Raw genomic sequence first — 19,208 nt, 5'->3', positions numbered from 1 at the left:
CTCCCCATCGCTGCTCCCTCCCCCTCTTCATTCCTCCCCATCGCTGCTCCCTCCCGCTCTCCATTCCTCCCCATCGCTGCTCCCTCCCGCTCTCCATTCCTCCCCATCGCTGCTCCCTCCCGCTCTCCATTCCTCCCCATCGCTGCTTCCTCCCAGTCTCCATTCCTCCCCATCGCTGCTCCCTCCCCCTCTCCATTCCTCCCCATCGCTGCTCCCTCCCACTCTCCATTCCTCCCCATCGCTGCTCCCTCCCGCTCTCCATTCCTCCCCATCACTGCTCCCTCCCACTCTCCATTCCTCCCCATCGCTGCTCCCTCCTCCTCTTCATTCCTCCCCATCGCTGCTCCCTCCCGCTCTCCATTCCTCCCCATCGCTGCTCCCTCCCCCTCTCCATTCCTCCCCATCGCTGCTCCCTCCTGCTCTCCATTCCTCCCCATCGCTGCTCCCTCCCCCTCTTCATTCCTCCCCATCGCTGCTCCCTCCCCCTCTCCATTCCTCCCCATCGCTCCTCCCTCCCGCTCTCCATTCCTCCCCATCGCTGCTTCCTCCCAGTCTCCATTCCTCCCCATCGCTGCTCCCTCCCGCTCTCCATTCCTCCCCATCGCTCCTCCCTCCCGCTCTCCATTCCTCCCCATCGCTGCTCCCTCCCGCTCTCCATTCCTCCCCATCGCTCCTCCCTTCCCCACTCCTTCCCTTTGTTGCTCCCTCACTCCTGCTCACCGCCCCCTTCTGCCCCCCCCAGCATTCCCTCCTGCCCTCCCAGTCCCCACCTGCCCCCACTCGCTTGGCTGCTCGCCACTCCCTCTCTCTTCCCGTTCCCGCTCCTGCTCGCCACTCCCATCCAGCGGTAGGGAGCAGGAGGGAGCAGTGAGGGGACCGGCCAGCAGGAGGCAGTGGTGAAGGGACTAGGACAGAGGGGTGAAGGCAGCGACAAGCAGGAGTGGTGGGGCTTGGGAGGGAGCAGTGAGCAGGGGCAGTCAAGAGCAGGAAGAATGTGGTGTACTCTCTTCTACCTTTGTTAGATCAGCCTAAAGGAATACTCACCGTGGTCCAGCCCACTTGTGGACCCAAATCTTTGAAGTAGAATGTCGCAGTTGTGCCAACTGGGAGGGTCTGTAGGATTTCTTCATCCCGCACACACTTTCCCTCTGTGGAATAAACCGACATCAGAGAGAGAGAGAGAGAGAGAGGTGTTCAGGCGCTATAGAAAAGCACTGAATGAGCAGAATGGGAATCAAACTGAAACTATTCAGAAAGTAAACTTCTAGCGACCTGGCTGGATCTGAACCCAGGTTCCAGAGGGGGGAAAGACCAGGGCTCAATGTCCCTTTACTACCCCAGTCCTGCTTAATTTGAGCATAAAAATAAGATTGAATATTTGAATATAAAAACAAGGGTATCTTCTTGGTATCTAAAGGCACTCTAGTTGTCTGAGAGAATGCGACGCTCGGCAGTACAGGAGGATTAATGTACACTCGGGCCCGTGGCTAGTAAAGAGATTTATGCCCATGGAGGCTGCCTGTCATGGCAAATTTAGCAGAAATAGCAAAAAAAATCCCAGGTCCTGTGCCCACACACGGCATTTCCTATTTTTTGTGGGGCAGGGCTGGGTTTGTGCATGTGTATTTTATGGAGGCATTTAAATCATCAGCAGCCTCCACTGAAGTGAGGTTTTGATAGGCCAGGAGTGTGAAACTGGTGTGTGCAGATTAGATCAGGTATGAGCTGGTCTGAACTTCATCGATTCATTTGGATAGCCAGGACAGCACTCCTTTAAGAGGTAAGGTACCCATTTGAATATGGTCCCGGCACATCTTTGGAAGAAGTAAGGCACCTTTTGGGAGAGGTAAGGCACCCTTTGGGAAGAGAAAGCACTCTTTTGTATTGTTAAAAGTGAACATAATTGCGTGTAAAAAGTGCATTAACTCATTGGAACTGTCAAAGCTGTCAAAGAAGTGTCAAGTTGTCAAAGAACTGTCAAAGTTATCAACGAACTGCCAAAGCTCATTGGAATGGTCAAAGCTGTCAATGGATTTAACTCTGCTGGGCTTTAAATTTAAAAAAAAATAAGGTCTGGAGTTTTAAAAAAGTCAGTGCTTAATATTTCAACCCGTCTGTTGACATAAGCCCGAGGGTTATCATTATAGGATTTGTGCTGCAATGACTGCTTTTACAAACTAACATTATCACATTAATTGAGCAGATTGATTGACATCTCCAAATGGTTATAGAATAGAAATGTTTGTTTTCATAGGAGATTAGTTGAAGGAATTTCTATGTATTGATTCTTTTTATCAATGAGTTTTTCTGTTTAAAATAGTGACATCATGAATAGACACGTAACTTTATTTTATGTCAGCATAGCTCCTGAGGTTTACCAATGGTGGATACTAGATGAGTTGGCATGGAGGGGGTAAGGGCAAAGGGTAGTGTGTGGGGGACATGGGTTGGTTTGAATTGGCACAAAGTTGTCATAGGGGCTACAAGGGGCCATAGGATGTGTGGTGCATAGGGGATATGAGGGCCATTGGGTTGGGTAGAGGGGCATAGGGAGTATGAGGGGCCATGGGGGGTGGCTGGGGGGGCATGAGATGGCATAGGTTGGCACGGATGGGGGCATGGGGAGTGTGTGGAGGAGATGAGAGGGTAAGGGGTGAGGGATAAAGGGCTGTTTTTTGTTTGAATCATTTTTTAAAAATTAAATACAACAAATTAAATTCAGCACAGAGGCAGGCCTTTCGCCCAGCCTGTCTTAGCAACCGGCTGCCTCCACACTCATTCTGGGGGTGGCCGACCCGACTTCTAATCCAGCCCACACCGTGCCCTACCACTGCCTCCCCCCCACCACCTCCATCACCCTCTCCACCCCCCCCTTCCACCCCCCCACCTCCATCCCCACCCCCCCACCCCCCTGCCGCCCCCCCCACGCCCCCCACCCCCCCCACCGTTCTCCCCCCACCACCCCCCAGCCCTGAATGAAGATTGGAACTGTGGGCTGCCATTTTTGCGAGCTGGGAATTCGCCTGTTTCTACGCGCCCAACCCAGGGGTGAAATTCTGGGCCTTTAAAGTGTATTCCAGCTCCACCCGAGGGTGAGCAAGTTTACCACATGAGGAGTTGGTTGTGGTCTGTATAGAGTTCACTACTCTCAGTGCTATGGTTAAGGATGTGGCATTCAGCTGGTGCTGCCACTCCTGGGGGCAAAATTTTACAACAGGGGGATTTCACGTTCCCACTGCAGCCAATGGGATTTAGAATGTCTCGCCGCATTTTACAGCCCCCTCCCCACCAAAACGTTCTGTCCTTGGTCACCATATAAAACCTGGTGCGTTTGGACGTTGGACATAAGAAAGGATCAGGTTTCCCTTCATGCCAGGATAGGCTGTCAACACTCACTGTCAAAGCTCACACTAAAAATGGTCATGCATACCTAACTCAGCTTGTCAAAGCATTGCAACATGCCTGTTATTGAGCTACTGAGGTAACACCCAATTTTCGGAGGAGATAGTGGCGTGGTGGCAATGTCACTGGACTAGTAACACTCTGGGGAATGTGGGTTCAAATCAAATTTAAACTCAATTAATAAATCTGGTATTATAAGGCTAGTCTCAGTAATGATGACCATGAAACGATCATCGGTTGTCGTAAAAACCCATCTGGTTCACTAATGTCTTGTAGGGAAGGAAATCTGCTGTCCTTACCCGGTCTGGCCTACATGTGACTCCAGACCCATAGCAATGTCCCTTAACTCTTAACTGCTCCCTGAAATGACCTAGCAAGGTCAGTTCAAGGGCAATTAGGGATGGGCAACAAATGCTGGCCTTGCCAGCGACACCCACATCCCATGAAAGAATAAAGAAATACTCACGGTGGAAACCTGGTAAAAACGCATCAGTGGAAAGAAATGAAATTCTGATTAAATTGCAGTATCTTCCCTGCTGGGCCGTCTTTGACACTAAATCAGAAAAGGGTAAAATAAGCCATTCTACATTTGTGGCCAGAAGGGGTTTCTAGTATAACTTTACTGCGTTCCTCTTTCCTGAGTCCTGGCTCAGCAGAGATGCAGTTAACACTCTGGAGAGTCACACAGACTCGAAACGTTAACTCTGTTCCTCTCTCTGCAGAGGCTGTCAGACCCGCTGTGTTTTTCCAGCATTTTCTGTTTTTATTACAGCTAACACAGTTTGGAACAGTGATAAACCCAGGCCTGAATGTTCACATAGGCATAGAGGATCCCCATCTCCATGAAAATGCCGGCAGACGCCCGAATCTGGAAGTCCCATTCCCTAAGCCGGCCTCTGCCATTTTTGCGGGTGGGAGAATGGGGGGTGGCAAGGGTTCTAAGTTGTACACCAGCTGCCCATAGAAACCAGCAGCTGCCTCCAATCGCGTGACTTCAGTGCAGTAGGTGTCTGGGGAGCGACCTGTGGGAGGAGGGCCGCAGGGCCAGCAGGAAGTCCAAGGAGTTAGGGGCTGCAGAAGACGCCACTATCCTGCTGCCAGGGTTCACAGGCGGCGAAGCAGCTACCTGAATATGTCCAAGGTGCAGTGTCGAAGGAGACTCTGCCTCCCAAGGGAGAGCCTGACCTCCATTTGTCAGATGATCGTCCCTGAGATCAGCTGTGAATGTGAGGGTGGACACCCCATGCCAGTGGCTCTGAAGGTCACAGTGGCCCTCAAATTCTATGTCTCCGGCTCTTTCCAGGGCTCAGTGGGGAATCTGTGTGGAGTCTCCCAATCAGCTGTCCACAGTTGTGTCAAGCTGGTGACAGATCCTCTGTTCAGGTGGGTATTGACTTTCATTCATTTCCATACGGACGAGGCCAGCCAGGCTGAGCAAACCAGAGGCTTTGCAGCTGCTTCCCCCGCGTCCAGGGTGCCATTGACTGCACACATGTGACCATCAAGGCGCCAGCGGGTCAACCGGGAACCTTCATCAACAGGAAGGGATTCCACTCCAGATAATGTGTGATCACAGGATGCAGATTCTGCAAGTCTGTGCAAGGTACCCTGGCACTCCCAGGTGCCGAGGCTCTTCAGTGCTCCAGCCCGACTGGATGGATGGCTGCTGGGTAACAGGGTCTACCCCTTGAAAAGGCGGCTCATGACACCTCTCCGCCATCCAAGAACAGAAGCAGAGCAGCGTTATAATAGGAGTCATGCCTCCACAAGGGCATGATAGAGAGAACCATAGGTCTTCTGAAGATTCGTTTCCAATGCCTGGACTGTTCAGAGGAGCACTACAATACCACCCCCCAAGCGGGTGTCACTGATAGCAGTTTCATGCTGCGCTCTGCACAATCTGGCACTAGCAAGGGGGGACCCACTGGAGGATGAGGATCTTGACGTAGCTCCACAGGCCACAGATGATGAATACACTAGTGAGTCCGAAGAGGAGCACAGTGAGGAGAATGCTGAGGGCGCGGAGGCAGATCTCTGTAACCTCCAGGGAGGCAGGGACACCTTGATCCAACGCTCCTTTAGCCAGGCTGCCAAATAAGTGCTACCACCTCATACCATGGCTGCCGCCTCCATTCCTGGATATCTGAAATGATCCTTTCCTTTGACCCCAAAGTCCACTCAGTGCCTGTGCAATTAGGTTTAGAGCCACCCACGTCCAGCATTACACACTGGCGTACCCTGCACCATATCAAATGATAAAGGTGAAACATACTCAGGCTGTTACGACAAAAGAAAATTTATCTAATTTTAACAGTCCAAACAAATTAACAGAACCTTCTCTGGTCTTCAACCCCAGACCAGTACAGATAAAACATTGCACAACAGGAGATCACCTGTCTTATGCTCATGGTGCCTTAAACTTATGTTTGCGAGTGTTACGTCTTGGTGCCCCCGCCTCACTGGCAGCAGCATTGGAGACAGGCTACTGACTCTACTGTCCTGTTGGCCTTATGACTTAGATGGTCGTCCTCTGGCCAGTGGAGCCTGGGAGGGAGCGACCAGTGCCATAGCTGGCATCTCCCCAGTCATCGCAGCCTCATCAGATTCCACGTTCACTGGCAGAGGGGCAGAGGAGCTGCTCCCATCATCCAGAGCGCCCTGAGAGGAGCCCACAGAGAGGACAGGCAGCTCGTGTGATAACATGAGGTCGCTCTGGACCTCCCTGCACAACATTGATGGATGGGCGCCTAGCTGGAATACTGGGTACCTCATCCTTCTCCTGCACTGGCACTGACCTACCTGAGGTCTGAGCGCAACCCCAGGCACCACTCATTCTGTCCCTGGAGCTGCCTCTCCAGGAGAGTCACACTCTCCCAATGGAGGAAGCAGTGCGCTCACCCAAGACATTCAAAGCACTGCTTATGCTCCTTATGGACTCCTCCATCATGGAGACCATGGAACACAGACCCTCATGGATCTCTGCCAGATCCTCCCACACATCTCACTGGACATGCAGCATCTGCCCCCTAATGGACGACTCCAGAGGCTCATCATCAGCCTTCGACTGAGCATCGTCCAGGTCCCCAGCAGCCTTCTGACTGCCGGCGCCCTGGGAATCTCCTCCATCTGCACCTCAAGCGATTGTGAAGTGCCCTCACAAATGTGCACCAAGACACTAGCCGCCACTCTAATGCCCACTGATGTGCTGGTATCTATATTGGTGCCTGCTTCAGAGAGCGGGTGTGGCACAGGTGCAAATGACACTCGGTGGTCCTCTGGTGTCAGGGGTGGCCCTTCGGGGTCTGGAGAGCGAACGGCTGCTGGCAAACCTAAAAGGGAGAAGAAGGACATGTCGTTAGTTACAATCATCAGACTGTCACTGAGCATGTCAGGCACCCTGGTGAGACAACGGAGATCTGCATCATGGCACCCTTGTCCTCCAATGATCAATGGGGACTCCAGATTCGAGGTTCCCATCAATGAAGAGACTACACTAGAATGGTTGCACAATCTGAAACTCTCATCTCTGTGCACTGCACTCTTACCTCTGTCTGGCACCCCGGCCTCTCCACGCCCGGATGCACACGGGGCCTGCTGGCTCTCAAGTTCCAAGGTATCTTGCTCATATCTCGAAAGGATTAGGAGGCTAGCGGGGCCTCCGCTGGTCCGTGACCTTTCTATATTGTTGTGGGCCGTCTTCTCCTGAAACAACAGAGGAGCATTGGTGAGTCCGCTCTGTACCTGCAGCGCCATTGCAGCCTGGCCAACCCCAGCTGAGGAACACCTGGCAGGGCACATCTGACTTGTGGACCTCGTGCCACAAGGGACTCGGTGCAAGCAGCCAGGGCTCACCCCCTTGGCCAGCTTCGGCATGACTGACAGTTTGGCACTCAGACTCCAGCACCCCTGAGGTCCATGGGGGGGGGTGGCCAGGCCTTAACACAACTGCGCACTGACCCGTGCCAACAGGGTATTCACCCTTCCTGCGCAGCAGGTCATTGAAGTGCTTATGGCACTGGAACCAGGAATGCTGCACCACGCCACAGCTGCTGACCAATGCTGCCACCTTCTCCCATGACCTCTTGATGAAGGAAGCGGTAGCTTCCTCCTCCCATCCCTGGGGACAAGGGTGTCCCTCCTGGCAGCCGCCTCCTCCAGCAGGACGGTGAGGCACTCAGAGAAGCAGGGGGCTAAATGCCCACCCAACCTGCCCTCCCGCCTGCCGTGTCCAGCAGCACTTGAGTCCATAGTGTCGGCTGAGGGGACGCCCTCTGTGGCAGTCTTCCAGGGCCTGCCTGGGCCACTTTTAAACTGGCCGCCGGGTTGCCATTGGACCCGGCGGCCGACAGGCCCCGAGCCCCCACTCAGCCCTTCCCGGCCAGTCCGGAGCCGTGTTTCACGCTGGGCAGGCCTGAATTGGCCCATCAGCAGGAAAGCGCAGTCGGGGCCCAATTGGAGAAGGAGGCCTGTTTCGCAGCCACTCCCAGGCTCACCCACTGCACCCGACGAAGGGGAAATCCTGCCCTGTATGTTTTTTCTTTCAATTTGATACTATCCTTAATTTCCTTGGTTAACCATGGTTGGTTTATCCCCTTCCCACAATCCTTCTTCCTCACTTTGACATATATTCGTTCTGAGTCATAAACTATTTTCTTAAACGTCTGCCTTTGTTCATCAACTATCTTTTCTGTTAAACTTCTTTCCCAGTCCACTCCAGCCAACTCTGCCTTCATTCCTTTGTAATTACCCTTATTTAAGTTCAGCACAGTTGTTTCCGGCCCAAGTTTCTCACTCTCAAACTGAATGCTAAATTCTACCATGTTATGGTCACTGTTTCCTAGGGGATCTTTTACTCTGAAATCATTTTTTAAACCTGCCTCATTACACATTACCAGATCCAAAATAGCCTGACCCCTGGTTGGATCCACAACATATTGTTCATAACTGTCCCGAATATATTCTATGAATTCGTGCTCATGGCTACCTCTGCCAATTTTATTTTTCCAATCTACATGAAGATTAACATCACCCATCATTAATGTACTGCCTTTTTTACATGCCCGCATTATTTCTGGATTTATTCTCTGTCCTACAGTATAGCTACTGTCAGGGGTCTATAGACTACTCCCACCAGTGTCTTCTTCCCTTTGTTATTTCTTACCTCCACCCATATGGATTCTACATCTTCCAATCCAAGATCATTTCTTGCTATCGTACTTATTCCATCTCGTACTAACAAAGCTACCCCACCACCCTTTCAAAAAGCCGCATACCCCTGAATATTTAGTCCCCTGCTTTGATCTCCTTGTAACCATGTCTCTGTAATGGCTTTAACAACATACCCATTAACCTCTATTTGTGCTCTTAATTCATTTATTTTGTTCCAAATACTATGTACATTTAAGTAAAGAGCCATTCATTTTGCCTTTTTACCATTTTTTTCCCCTTTGACCCTATTTGCTGCTGTTTTTTATGTCCCTGTCCCTTCCTATCACATTCTGGGTATCATTCCTAAATAGCTGCCCTGCATTGCTGCCATATCCTTTTCTTTGTAAGCCCACGTATCCCATCTCCAGAACCCTCCCCCACTTTATTTAGTTTAAAGCCCTCTCTACAGCCCTAGTTATTCGATTCGCCAAGACATTAGTCCCAGCATCGTTTAAGTGAAGCCTGTCCCACCGGAACGGCTCCCTTCTATCCCATTACTGGTGCTAGTGCCCCATGAACTGAAACCCATTCCTCCCACACCAATGTCTCAGCCACGCATTTAACTCCTTGACTTTATTTACCCTATGCCAGTGTGCCCATGGCTCAGGTAGAAATCCTGAGATTATTACCTTGGGGGTTCTGCTTTTTAATTTAGCTCCTAACTGTTCAAATTCTTTCAGCAGAACCTCCTTTCTTGTCCTATCGATGTCGTTGGTACCAACGTGGGCGACGACAACTGGATCCCTCCCCTCCTACTCCAAGTTTCTCTCCAGCCCTGAGGAGATGTCCTTAATCCTGGCACCGGGCAGGCAACACATCCTTTGGGATTCATGCTTACGGCTGCAGAGAACAGTATCTATCCCCCTAATTATACTGTCCCCTGCCACTACTACATCCCTATTTCCTCCCCTCAATTGAATGGCTCCCTGTACCATAGTGTCGTGGTCAGTTCGCTCATCCTCCCTGCAGCTCTAGTCCACACAGCTTACAAGAACCTCTTAACTGTTGGACAATTGCAGGGGCCAAGGCTCTTCAAACACTATTCCTTGGTCTCCATAGCTGCCTCACCTGTAGTCACCTTCCTGTCCCTGATCACAGACCAAATTTGAATTCCCTAATCTGAGGGGTGTGACCATCTCCTGGAGCAAAGTGTCCAGGTAACTTTCCCCCTCTCTGATGTGGTGCAATGTCTGCAGCTCGGACTCCAGTTCCTCAACTCGGATCCAAAGTTCCTCGAGCTGCAAACACTTTCTACAGATGTGCTCTGGGTCACCTTGGTGTCCAGCAGCTCCCACATGCTGCAGCAGCAACACCTCACCCATCCTGCCATCACTATCGTATTTAATTGAATTTATTAATTAATTACTCTAATATCCCTGCTCTTTACACTTGAAGAATCCCCTGCTTTTTACACTTTATTGATATTATTTTTTTACACACCAGTATCACTCTTATACTTAAGAAGCTATTTTTAAGAAAATGGGAGAAAAAAGACTAGAGACCTAAACACAAACTAAAGACCTTACTTTTACTTTAAAGACCAGAAATACTCACCAATCCTATTCACCAATCAGCTGCTTTTCCTGCACTAGCATCACGTTGTGGTTCGTGATGTCACTCCGCCGCTGGTCTGACTGCAGGTAGGCCTATCGATCCACGCCTTTTAACCTCTCCCACTCACGTCTCACTCAAAATATACTATTTTGAGCCTTAGGAATAGAATAAACCTTAACTACTTACCAGATACTCACCAATTAACCAGCTTCTTCTCCTGTAGCAGAGCAGGAATCAATTCCTGGAGGCTGAAAAGGTTTAGGCAGAAGCAATCAAACACGTCTTTCCCTTCCCCCGCTTAACCCCCCTGAAGTGCTCAACTCCGGCACTCTATTGTAAGTCGCACTAAGTTGGCTACTTATATATGCTCCTAACACAAAAGGCCTAGCTGAGTCACTTAATGAGGGTCCAGCTTCAGCTCCCTCTTAATTAAGCTGCTCTTTCACTGGAACCTTTGAAAAAACCCTGCTTAAGGCTGGCAACTACAGAGTTTAAACTGTAGATTTCAGTTTAATGCCAACTACAAACTAAATTAGGTTTGTACAAAATAAAAACTTAGACTTTCTTACCCAACAACTGCACGCAGTCTTCAGTCAGCATAGGGGTATGAATGGCCTTGGGGTGGGTAGAGGGGCATAGGGTGGCATAGGGGGTTTGAGAGGCCATGAGGGGATAGGTAGAGGGGCATAGGGTGGTACAGGGGTAGAGTCATGGGTGGGTGGGTGGGGGCATGAGGTGACATGGGTTAGCACGGATGGGGCATGGAGAGTGTGGGGGGAGCCTGGGGGGTGAGGGCTGGAATGCTGGTTTTTGTTTTGTTTATCTTTTTAAATAACTTCACCAAAGAGCAGGAGCACAGAGCAGGCAGTCCGACCAGACTGCCTCCACACCTGGCAGCCTCTGCACTTGTTCCGGGGGCGATGGACATGACTTCTAATCCAGCCCGAGCCCCTGGAATGAAAATCTGACCTTCCGAGTATCTTTTTCCCAGGTGAAGTGGAAAGATCCGGGAAATATCCCAATCTGTGTTTTCTGGTTTGTGTGACACAATGTTCTATGGTGTTAACCCATTGAACCAGTACAGGAGCCAGTTGACAAGCACTTTGAAGCACATGAACATTTTCTGAGGGTTGGTAGGACGTGGGAGGCCCAGCCAGAATGTGTGACAGAAGCAGAATGGCTTTTAAAAGGGCAATAGATAAATATTTGAAAATGCAAAACAAAAACGCAGAAGGGTTTGGAGAAAAGGCACACAAAAGGCAGTAAGTACACGCTCTCTGTGTGTGGTGTTAGTTGTAGCTTAGTTGCTAGAATTCTCACCTCCACGTCAGAAGGTTGTGGGTTCAAGTCCCACCCCAGAGCCTTGAACACAAAAATCTAAGTTGACTCTGCAGTACTGAGGGAGGGCTGCACTGTCAGAGTTGCCATCTTTCTGATAAGGTGTTAAATCAGGCTTGTCCAACCTTTTGCTTGAGGGGCCACATTTCAAAATTTTTCTCACTCAGGGAGCCAATGAACAAGTTTCAGAAAGATAAAGTTTGGCACAATATCAAACATGAATTTTTTTTTAAATGGAGATATGAAGAAACAAATTTCTGAGCAAAAAAACAGTGGGTAATAATTAAAGATGAGTATTAGAGCGTAATAGAGTGAGAGGCGTGTGTCCAGTTCACAACCTCAGGGTACTCACCCACTTGGCCTCACCACTGTGAGAGCGGATGAGAGAGCATGATGGTGTGTGTGGGTGAGGGTGAATGAGAACCGTGAGACTGGGAGCGAGCCAGACTTATGGACACACATACACACACTCCCTCTCCTCTTCTCACACCACCTCTCCCCTTTCCCCAACCACCACTCTCTCTACCCCCACTCTCTCTACCCCCTTACACTCACTCACCCCCCAACACACTCACCCCCCCCCACATGCTCTCAATCCCCCACACACTCTCTCACCGCCCCCCCCACACTCTCCCAAACTCCCCACAATCTCTCACCCCTCACACTCTCTCACACTACCCCCATACTCTGTCAACGCTCTCACAGTCTCTCACCACCCCCCACACTCTCCCAAACTCCCCACAATCTCTCACCCCTCGCGCTCTCTCATTTCTTCTCACACCCTCTTCCCCCCTCACACTTTCTCACACCCCGCCCCATACTCTGTCAACGCTCTCACAGTCTCTCACCCCCCCACCACACTCTCTACCGCCTCTCACACTCTCTACACCCCCTTCGCACTCTCTTCCCCCCTCTCAAACACCCAACCCTCCTCTCACACTCTCTATTCCCCCTCACTCGCAACCCCCCCCCCTCACACTCTCTTCCCACCCCCCACATTCTATTCCCTTCCTCACACTCTCTCCTCTCCCTCTCTGTTGCCCCCTTCCTCTCTCTCTCTCTCTGTCTCACAGTCCCAGTCACTCAATGACTCAAATGCCAGTGGGCCCTGCTCTGGCCTGCCTGGCCCTGAGCTGGCTGCTTTATGCCCTGCTCAGATCCAGCTGGGCGCACTCTGGACGCCTGAGCCCCACTCCCTGCAGAATCTTCTATTCAAACTTGCCTGTTTGACCAGCATTTTGAAAACTTGCTCCGGGGGCTGCATTGTGGGGCTTTGTGGGCCACACCAAGCCACAGGATGTATGTTGGACAAGCCTGCATTAAACTGAGGCCCCATCTGCCTGTTCTGGTGGATGTACAAGAACTCCTGGGATTGTTTTGCATAGGGCAGGGGACTTCTCCCTGTTGTCCTGGCCAATATTTACCCCTCAATCCACACCATACCAAAAAAAAAGATCTGGTCATTGTCACATTGCTGATTTTGGGAGTTGCTGTGTGCAAATTGGCTGCTGCATTTCCTATGTTAACAACTGTGACTACTGTTCAAAAATACTTCATTGGCTGCAAAGCGCTTTGAGAGAGTGTGAAAAACAGCCATCCAGCAGTGCGTGCATGTATGAATATATATGTAGGTTTACGTATGTATGTGGAGGACAACTGTGATGCCCCCACAGTTAAATAGGCTCCTGCTACTCACTGTTAAGCCATGCACGTGAATGGCAGACATTTAAACATGGTATTGGAGAGTGGGCCCCAAACGCCTCCAGGAGAGGATGTGAGGGCCCCAAAAATCCGAGGGCCCCCAAGCCCTGAGCCTATCAGAGTTTGTGGGCTAATGTTTCACTGTGCCGTACACAGTTGGAGCAAAGTGGGTGGTCGATGGATGTGCAACTCAATCCGTATTAGTTTCAGCCCAGTGACCAGAACCTCAATGTCACATCCACTAGACGCCATACATGCCCTTGCAAGCGGATTCTTTCAGCAGGAAGCATTTCTGAAATTCCAGGACTATTAAGGTGGATAAACAGTGCATGGTATTTGTGAGTCAGTTGCGAGTCAGTAAGGCACCATTGTTCAATCCCTTCATCCCCTGCAAATTTTAAAAAGAAAGCCAAATTGTCGATTCAGCTGAATGAAATGGCCGGGGTCCAAGCGAAGGCGCCAGTCGCTGAAATTGTGTTTGCACCAACTGAAATGAGGAGGAATTGCTTCTCTCGGGAGGCCATTAGGCTTTGGAATTCTCTACCCCGGAGTCCAGCGGAGGCTGGGTCATTGGATATATTCAAGGAAGAGGAAGACAGATTTTTGATCTCCAAGAGAGTCCTAGGTTATGGGTGGGGGAGGCAGGAAAATGGAGTTAGGGCCACAATCAAATCAGCCTTGATCTTGTTGAATGATGGAGGGGGCTCGAAGGGCCGAATGATCGACTCCTGCTCCCACTTCTTATGTCCCTGTGTAAATGATAGCGACTAAATTAACCCATTTAGGGATGGAACAGATGTGCCAACATCTCCTCCAATCAGCACCACTAAAGATGACATACGTAGAATCAGACAGCACAGAAGGCAGCCATTCGGCCCACCAGGTCTGTGCCAGCTCTTTGAAAAAGTCTCACTTTCCTGCTCTTTCCGCATAGCCCTGAAAATGTTTCCTTTTTAACCGTATACCTGATTCCCTTTCGAAAGTTGCTACCGAACATTCTAATAAATTCAAATTGCTGGAGAACACAAGTAACAGTGTTAGTCTTAAAGCATTATTTGTTGATGTAATGGGTTCACTGATATTGTGCTTGTGGCCTTTCAACATGGTCTGTCATTCCAGATCTTGCCTGCATCACAGAATCACAGAATCACAGTGCAGATGAGGCCCTTCGGCCCATCAAGTCTGCACCGACACATGAGAAACACCTGACCTACCTACCTAATCCCATTTACCAGCACTTGGCCCATAGCCTTGAATGTTATGACGTACCAAGTGCTCATCCAGGTACTTTTTAAAGGATGTGAGGCAACCCGCCTCCACCACCCTCCCAGGCAGTGCATTCCAGACCGTCACCACCCTCTGGGTAAAAAGGTTTTTCCTCACATCCCCTCTAAACCCTCCTGCCCCTCACCTTGAACTTTTGTCCCCTCATGACTGACCCTTCAACTAAGGGGAACAGCTGCTCCCTATCCACCCTGTCCATGCCCCTCATAATCTTGTACACCTCGATCAGGTCGCCCCTCAGTCTTCTCTGCTCCAACGAAAACAACCCAAGTCTATCCAACCTCTCTTCATAACTTAAATGTTTCATCCCAGGCAACATCCTGGTGAATCTCCTCTGCACCCCCTCCAGTGCAATCACATCCTTCCTAACACGTGGCGACCAGAACTGCACACAGTACTCCAGCTGTGGCCTCACCAAGATTCTATACAATTCCAACTTGACCTCCCTACTTTTGTAATCTATGCCTCGATTGATAAAGGCAAATGTCCCATATGCCTTTTTCACCACGTCACTAACATGCCCCTCCGCCTTCAGAGATCTATGGACACACACGCCAAGGTCCCTTTGTTCCTCAGAACTTCCTAGTGTCATGCCGTTCATTGAATACTTCCTTGTCAAATTACTCCTTCCAAAGTGTATCACCTCACACTTTTCAGGGTTAAATTCCATCTGCCACTTATCTGCCCATTTGACCACCCCGTCTATATCTTCCTGTAGCCCAAGACACTCAACCTCACTGTTAACCACCCGGCCAATCTTTGTGAAGTATTCACATGAAGTAAATCTCCTTCGGAGAGTTCCAGTTGTAAAAGAATACAGACATTAACATTCCTCCTCCTGAATTTCCAGTCATTAGCTCCTTGTGGGGTCTTGCTGTTTGCAAAGTTGACTGTCACTGAGCGCACATTACAACAGTGGGTACACGCCAAAGCCAAAGCACTTGATTGGATGTTAAAGTGTTTTGAGATGTCCTGAGGTTGTGAAAGGCGCTATATAAATGCAGGTCTGTCTTTCTCTTATTTCAGGTTTGTATGAAATCAGACAAAGCATTAAAAAAAAACCTCTGTATAATTTACCTGAAACAGCCCTAAACAAATGATCAAAGTGAAAGGAAAGGCTGTTAAGATAGTTTGGTTTGTTGCAAATCGGTCCTTGGATGTTCTTGAATCTATGATTTCTCTGTGCAAAGAATCAGGATATTGCCCTGCTTGGAGCAGCTAGCCCAGGAGGAATAAACAATTTGGACCAGTATTTCATTCAGTTTTTACTGGTGTTCCATTTTAAGGTATACAAGACCAGTTCGGACCAGTATGCTAAATTCCAGTTTTTTCCTTCTGGGAGGGCTTCCCAAACTGGGGGTCACGAGATGAGATTCTGGGGTCACGAGCTGCAAGGCAGCAATGGCTGCCCTAGAGCTCTGTCTGGGTATAACAGCTGTGAGGCCCCTTCCAATCCTCACTTTCTTTTCAATGGTGGGGGTGGCCTAAATGACTGATGTTTGAGACCTGATTCCTGCTCCAGTTAAATGGTAGGTTTTTAAAAATTCTTTTCTTATATATTTATTGGATGTGGGCATCACTGGCTAGGCCAGCATTTATTGCCCATCCCTAATTCAGAGAGCATTTAAGAGTCAACCACATTGCTATGAGCTAGGAGTCACATGTAGGCCAGACCAGGTAAGGGCAGCAGATTTCCTTCCCTAAAGGACACTAGTGAGCCAGATGGGTTTTTACAACAATTGATGCATGGTTATCAATTTTTATTCAATTTAAATTCCCCCACATGCCTTGACAGGATTTGAACCCAGGTCCCCAGACCATCATCCTGGGTCTCTGGATTACTAGTCCAGCAACAATACCACTACGCCATCAGCTCCCCCTGAAGATTTCACTTCACCACAGCCACCACACCGCCCTTCCAACCAATCCCGCTCACACGTCTCCCACAGAGGGTCTGAGGGGTATTACGAGATCCAATCTTACCTTGTCACCGGGCAGAGGTCAAGTCCTGACTGGCCTCAGGAGATTCCACGTATGCACGGATCAGTCCTGCGTTTTAGAGTTCTTTGGGCCAAGGTCAAAGGCCCAGAGAAAAACAACAGTGTGAAAAACCAGATCATGTGACCCAGGAGCGGGGCACCATTCCAGAGAGGAGTCCCACACAGGGGACAAGGAGAGATCCCGGGGAGAGAGGGGACCGGGGAAGGAACCACCAGGAGGAGGAGACTACCCATAGGAACCACCGGGGAAAGGAGCGAAGAAAGAAGTTCCAAGCATTAAAAAAGCTGCAGTTGGCAGGCTCCAAGTGACGAGGGCTTGGGAGAAATCCTGAGGAGCTGAAAAGGCAGCAGAAGATCGGTGCTGTCTTCGGGGCAAGGGTAACCCTTTGGAGCAATGCAGTCCTGCTCGTCACGGCTGGAGAGCTAAAGCTCTGCTTGTGAGTTGGTGCTGGGGTGCAGACTCAGAAATCCAGGGGAATGGAGTCTCAGGAGACGGGATTGAAACCCTGTGAGGTGAGCAGTCGTTGAGGCATTCTGAGTCAGGGTGATATTTGGAGGGAATTCCAAGGCTAGGTCTTCGAAAGGGAAGAGTGAAGACTTGCAATTCCTCTTAAGAGTTAGTTCCTCATAATTTAGTTAACCATATCTGAACTAACATTGTAAAAGCTGGATAATTCTAAATACAATAAATAAATGCAGTTTAAGTTTGTACATAGCAACAAGGTACTTACTGGGATCTAATCTGATGGACTGCCTTGCTGGGTACCACTGAGGGTCTGAAAAGGAAATGCAAAAATAGGATTTATCTGTTCTTGTAAGATGTTGCGAGTTTGGGAATAGATTGATTCCAGATCAAGGAGTCTACATTTCCCATTGGAACATGATTCTGATCAGGACCACAGTGCAATCGGACTCTTGTCTGCCCAAACTCACCTATGTCAATTTGCCATGTTTTCCAGGGTCAGCAATATTTGCATAATCGGAGTAAACATTGAAAGAGGCTGTAATTTCCCGGTCCAAGAAATGAGGAATATCAAGAACCTGCTGTGCCCTCTGTGGGCTTTTTCTGTAATGCCCAGGAGCTCTAGCTGCCCATTTTATACCCACTCCCTTGCTCATGTCCAATAGCCTTACACATTTTCCCCTTTCAATTAATTATCCAATTCCCTTTAGGAAGCTATTATTGAATCTGCTTTCAGACAGGACATTCTGGATTATAAAAACTCGCTGTGTAAAAAAAAATTCTCCTCATCTCTCTTCTGGTGATTTTGACAATTATCTTAAATCTGTGTCTCCTGGTTACTGACCCTCTCGCAAATGGAAACATTTCCTCCCCATGTACTCTATCAAAACCCCCCACAATTTTGAGCACTTCTATTAAATCTTCCCTTAACCTTTTATGTTCAAAAGAGAACAATCCTAGTTTCACTAGTCGTTCCACATAGTTAAGTGTCTCATCCCTAGTCTCATCTAGTAAATACCCTTCTAACCTTCTCCAATACTTTGACATTCTTCCCAAAGTGTGGCTCCCTAAATTGTCCACTACATTCCAACTGAGACCAAACCAATGAGCTATAGCGGTTTTGCACAACTTCCTTGCTTTTATACTCTGTGCTTCTGTTTAGAAAGACAAGGGTCCCACGTGCTTTTTTAAACAGCCAACTCAACTTGCCCTTCTGCCCTCAAAGATCTGTGTACATACACCTTACACCTTTGGTCCCTCTGTTACTCCATCCCTTTAAAATGCTAATATTTAGTTTCTATGGCCTCACTTCATCCTTCTTTACAGAATGCACCGCTTCACACTTCTCTGCATTAAATTTAATTTACCATGTGTCTGCCCATATCACCAGCCTGCCTACGTCCTTCTGACATCTGTACTATCCTACAAAACAGCATAAGAAATAGAAACAGGAGTAGACTACACGGCCTCTTGAGCCTGCTCCACCATTTATTATGATATGGTTGATCTTGGGCTTCAACTCCATTTTCCCACCCGTTCCCCATTCCCCTTAATTCCCTGAGAGATCAAAAATCTGTCTATCCCAGCCTTAAATGTATCCAATGATAGAGCATTCACAACCCTCTGGAGTAGAGAATTCCAAAGATTCACAGCCCTTTGAGTGAAGAAATTTGTCCCCATCTCAGTCCAAAATGACCGGCCCCTTACCCTGAGATAGTGCCCCCATGTTGTAGATTCCCCGACCAATGGAAATGATCTCTCAGCATCCACCCTATCAAGCCCATTCAGAATTTTGTAGGTTTCAATGAGATCACCTCTCCTTCTAAATTCCAGAGAAGATAAGCCCAATTTACTCAGCCTCTCATCCTAGGACAATACCCTCAACCCAAGGACCAATTTAGTGAACCTTCACTGTGCTGCCTCCAGTGCAAGTATATCCTTTCTTAAATGTAGAGACCAAAGCTCCATACAGTATTCCAGACGTGGTCTCACCAAAATCCTGTACAACTGCAGCCAAGACTTCTTTATTCTTGTTCTCCAATCCTCTTGCAATAAAGGCCAACATGCCATTTGCGTTCCTAATTGCCTCTGCACCTGCCTACTAACTTTCCCCATTCCCTGTGACAGCTTCACCTCACTGTTCCTTTTCACTGTTCACTACTTCTCTGAATTTTGTGCCATCTGCAAACTTTGAAATTGTATCCTGTGTAGCCACGCCCAGGTCATTAATACACATAATCAAAAAGAGCAGCGCTCTT

At 49.1% G+C, this 19,208-nt stretch overlaps 1 protein-coding gene across 3 annotated transcripts in view; it reads right to left on the bottom strand.

The window, feature by feature from the left end:
* The window catches only part of LOC144692729 (very-long-chain enoyl-CoA reductase-like), a 111,292-nt gene that overhangs the window by 30,097 nt on the left and 61,987 nt on the right, over positions 1 to 19,208 (bottom strand). For all 3 annotated transcript variants that reach the window (XM_078561813.1, XM_078561814.1, XM_078561812.1), the window contains 2 exons: positions 17,219 to 17,263; positions 1,045 to 1,148 (listed from right to left, as the gene is read on the bottom strand). In XM_078561813.1, coding sequence (XP_078417939.1) covers positions 1,045 to 1,148; positions 17,219 to 17,263 — 149 coding nt within the window. The remainder of the gene's footprint in view (positions 1 to 1,044; positions 1,149 to 17,218; positions 17,264 to 19,208) is intronic.

The sequence above is a fragment of the Cetorhinus maximus genome, chromosome 17 (genome assembly GCF_964194155.1).
Source record: "Cetorhinus maximus chromosome 17, sCetMax3.hap1.1, whole genome shotgun sequence".
NCBI lineage: Eukaryota > Metazoa > Chordata > Chondrichthyes > Lamniformes > Cetorhinidae > Cetorhinus > Cetorhinus maximus.
The sequence above is the reverse complement of the archived record's forward strand: the minus strand, read 5'-3'. Positions and strand labels throughout refer to the sequence as shown.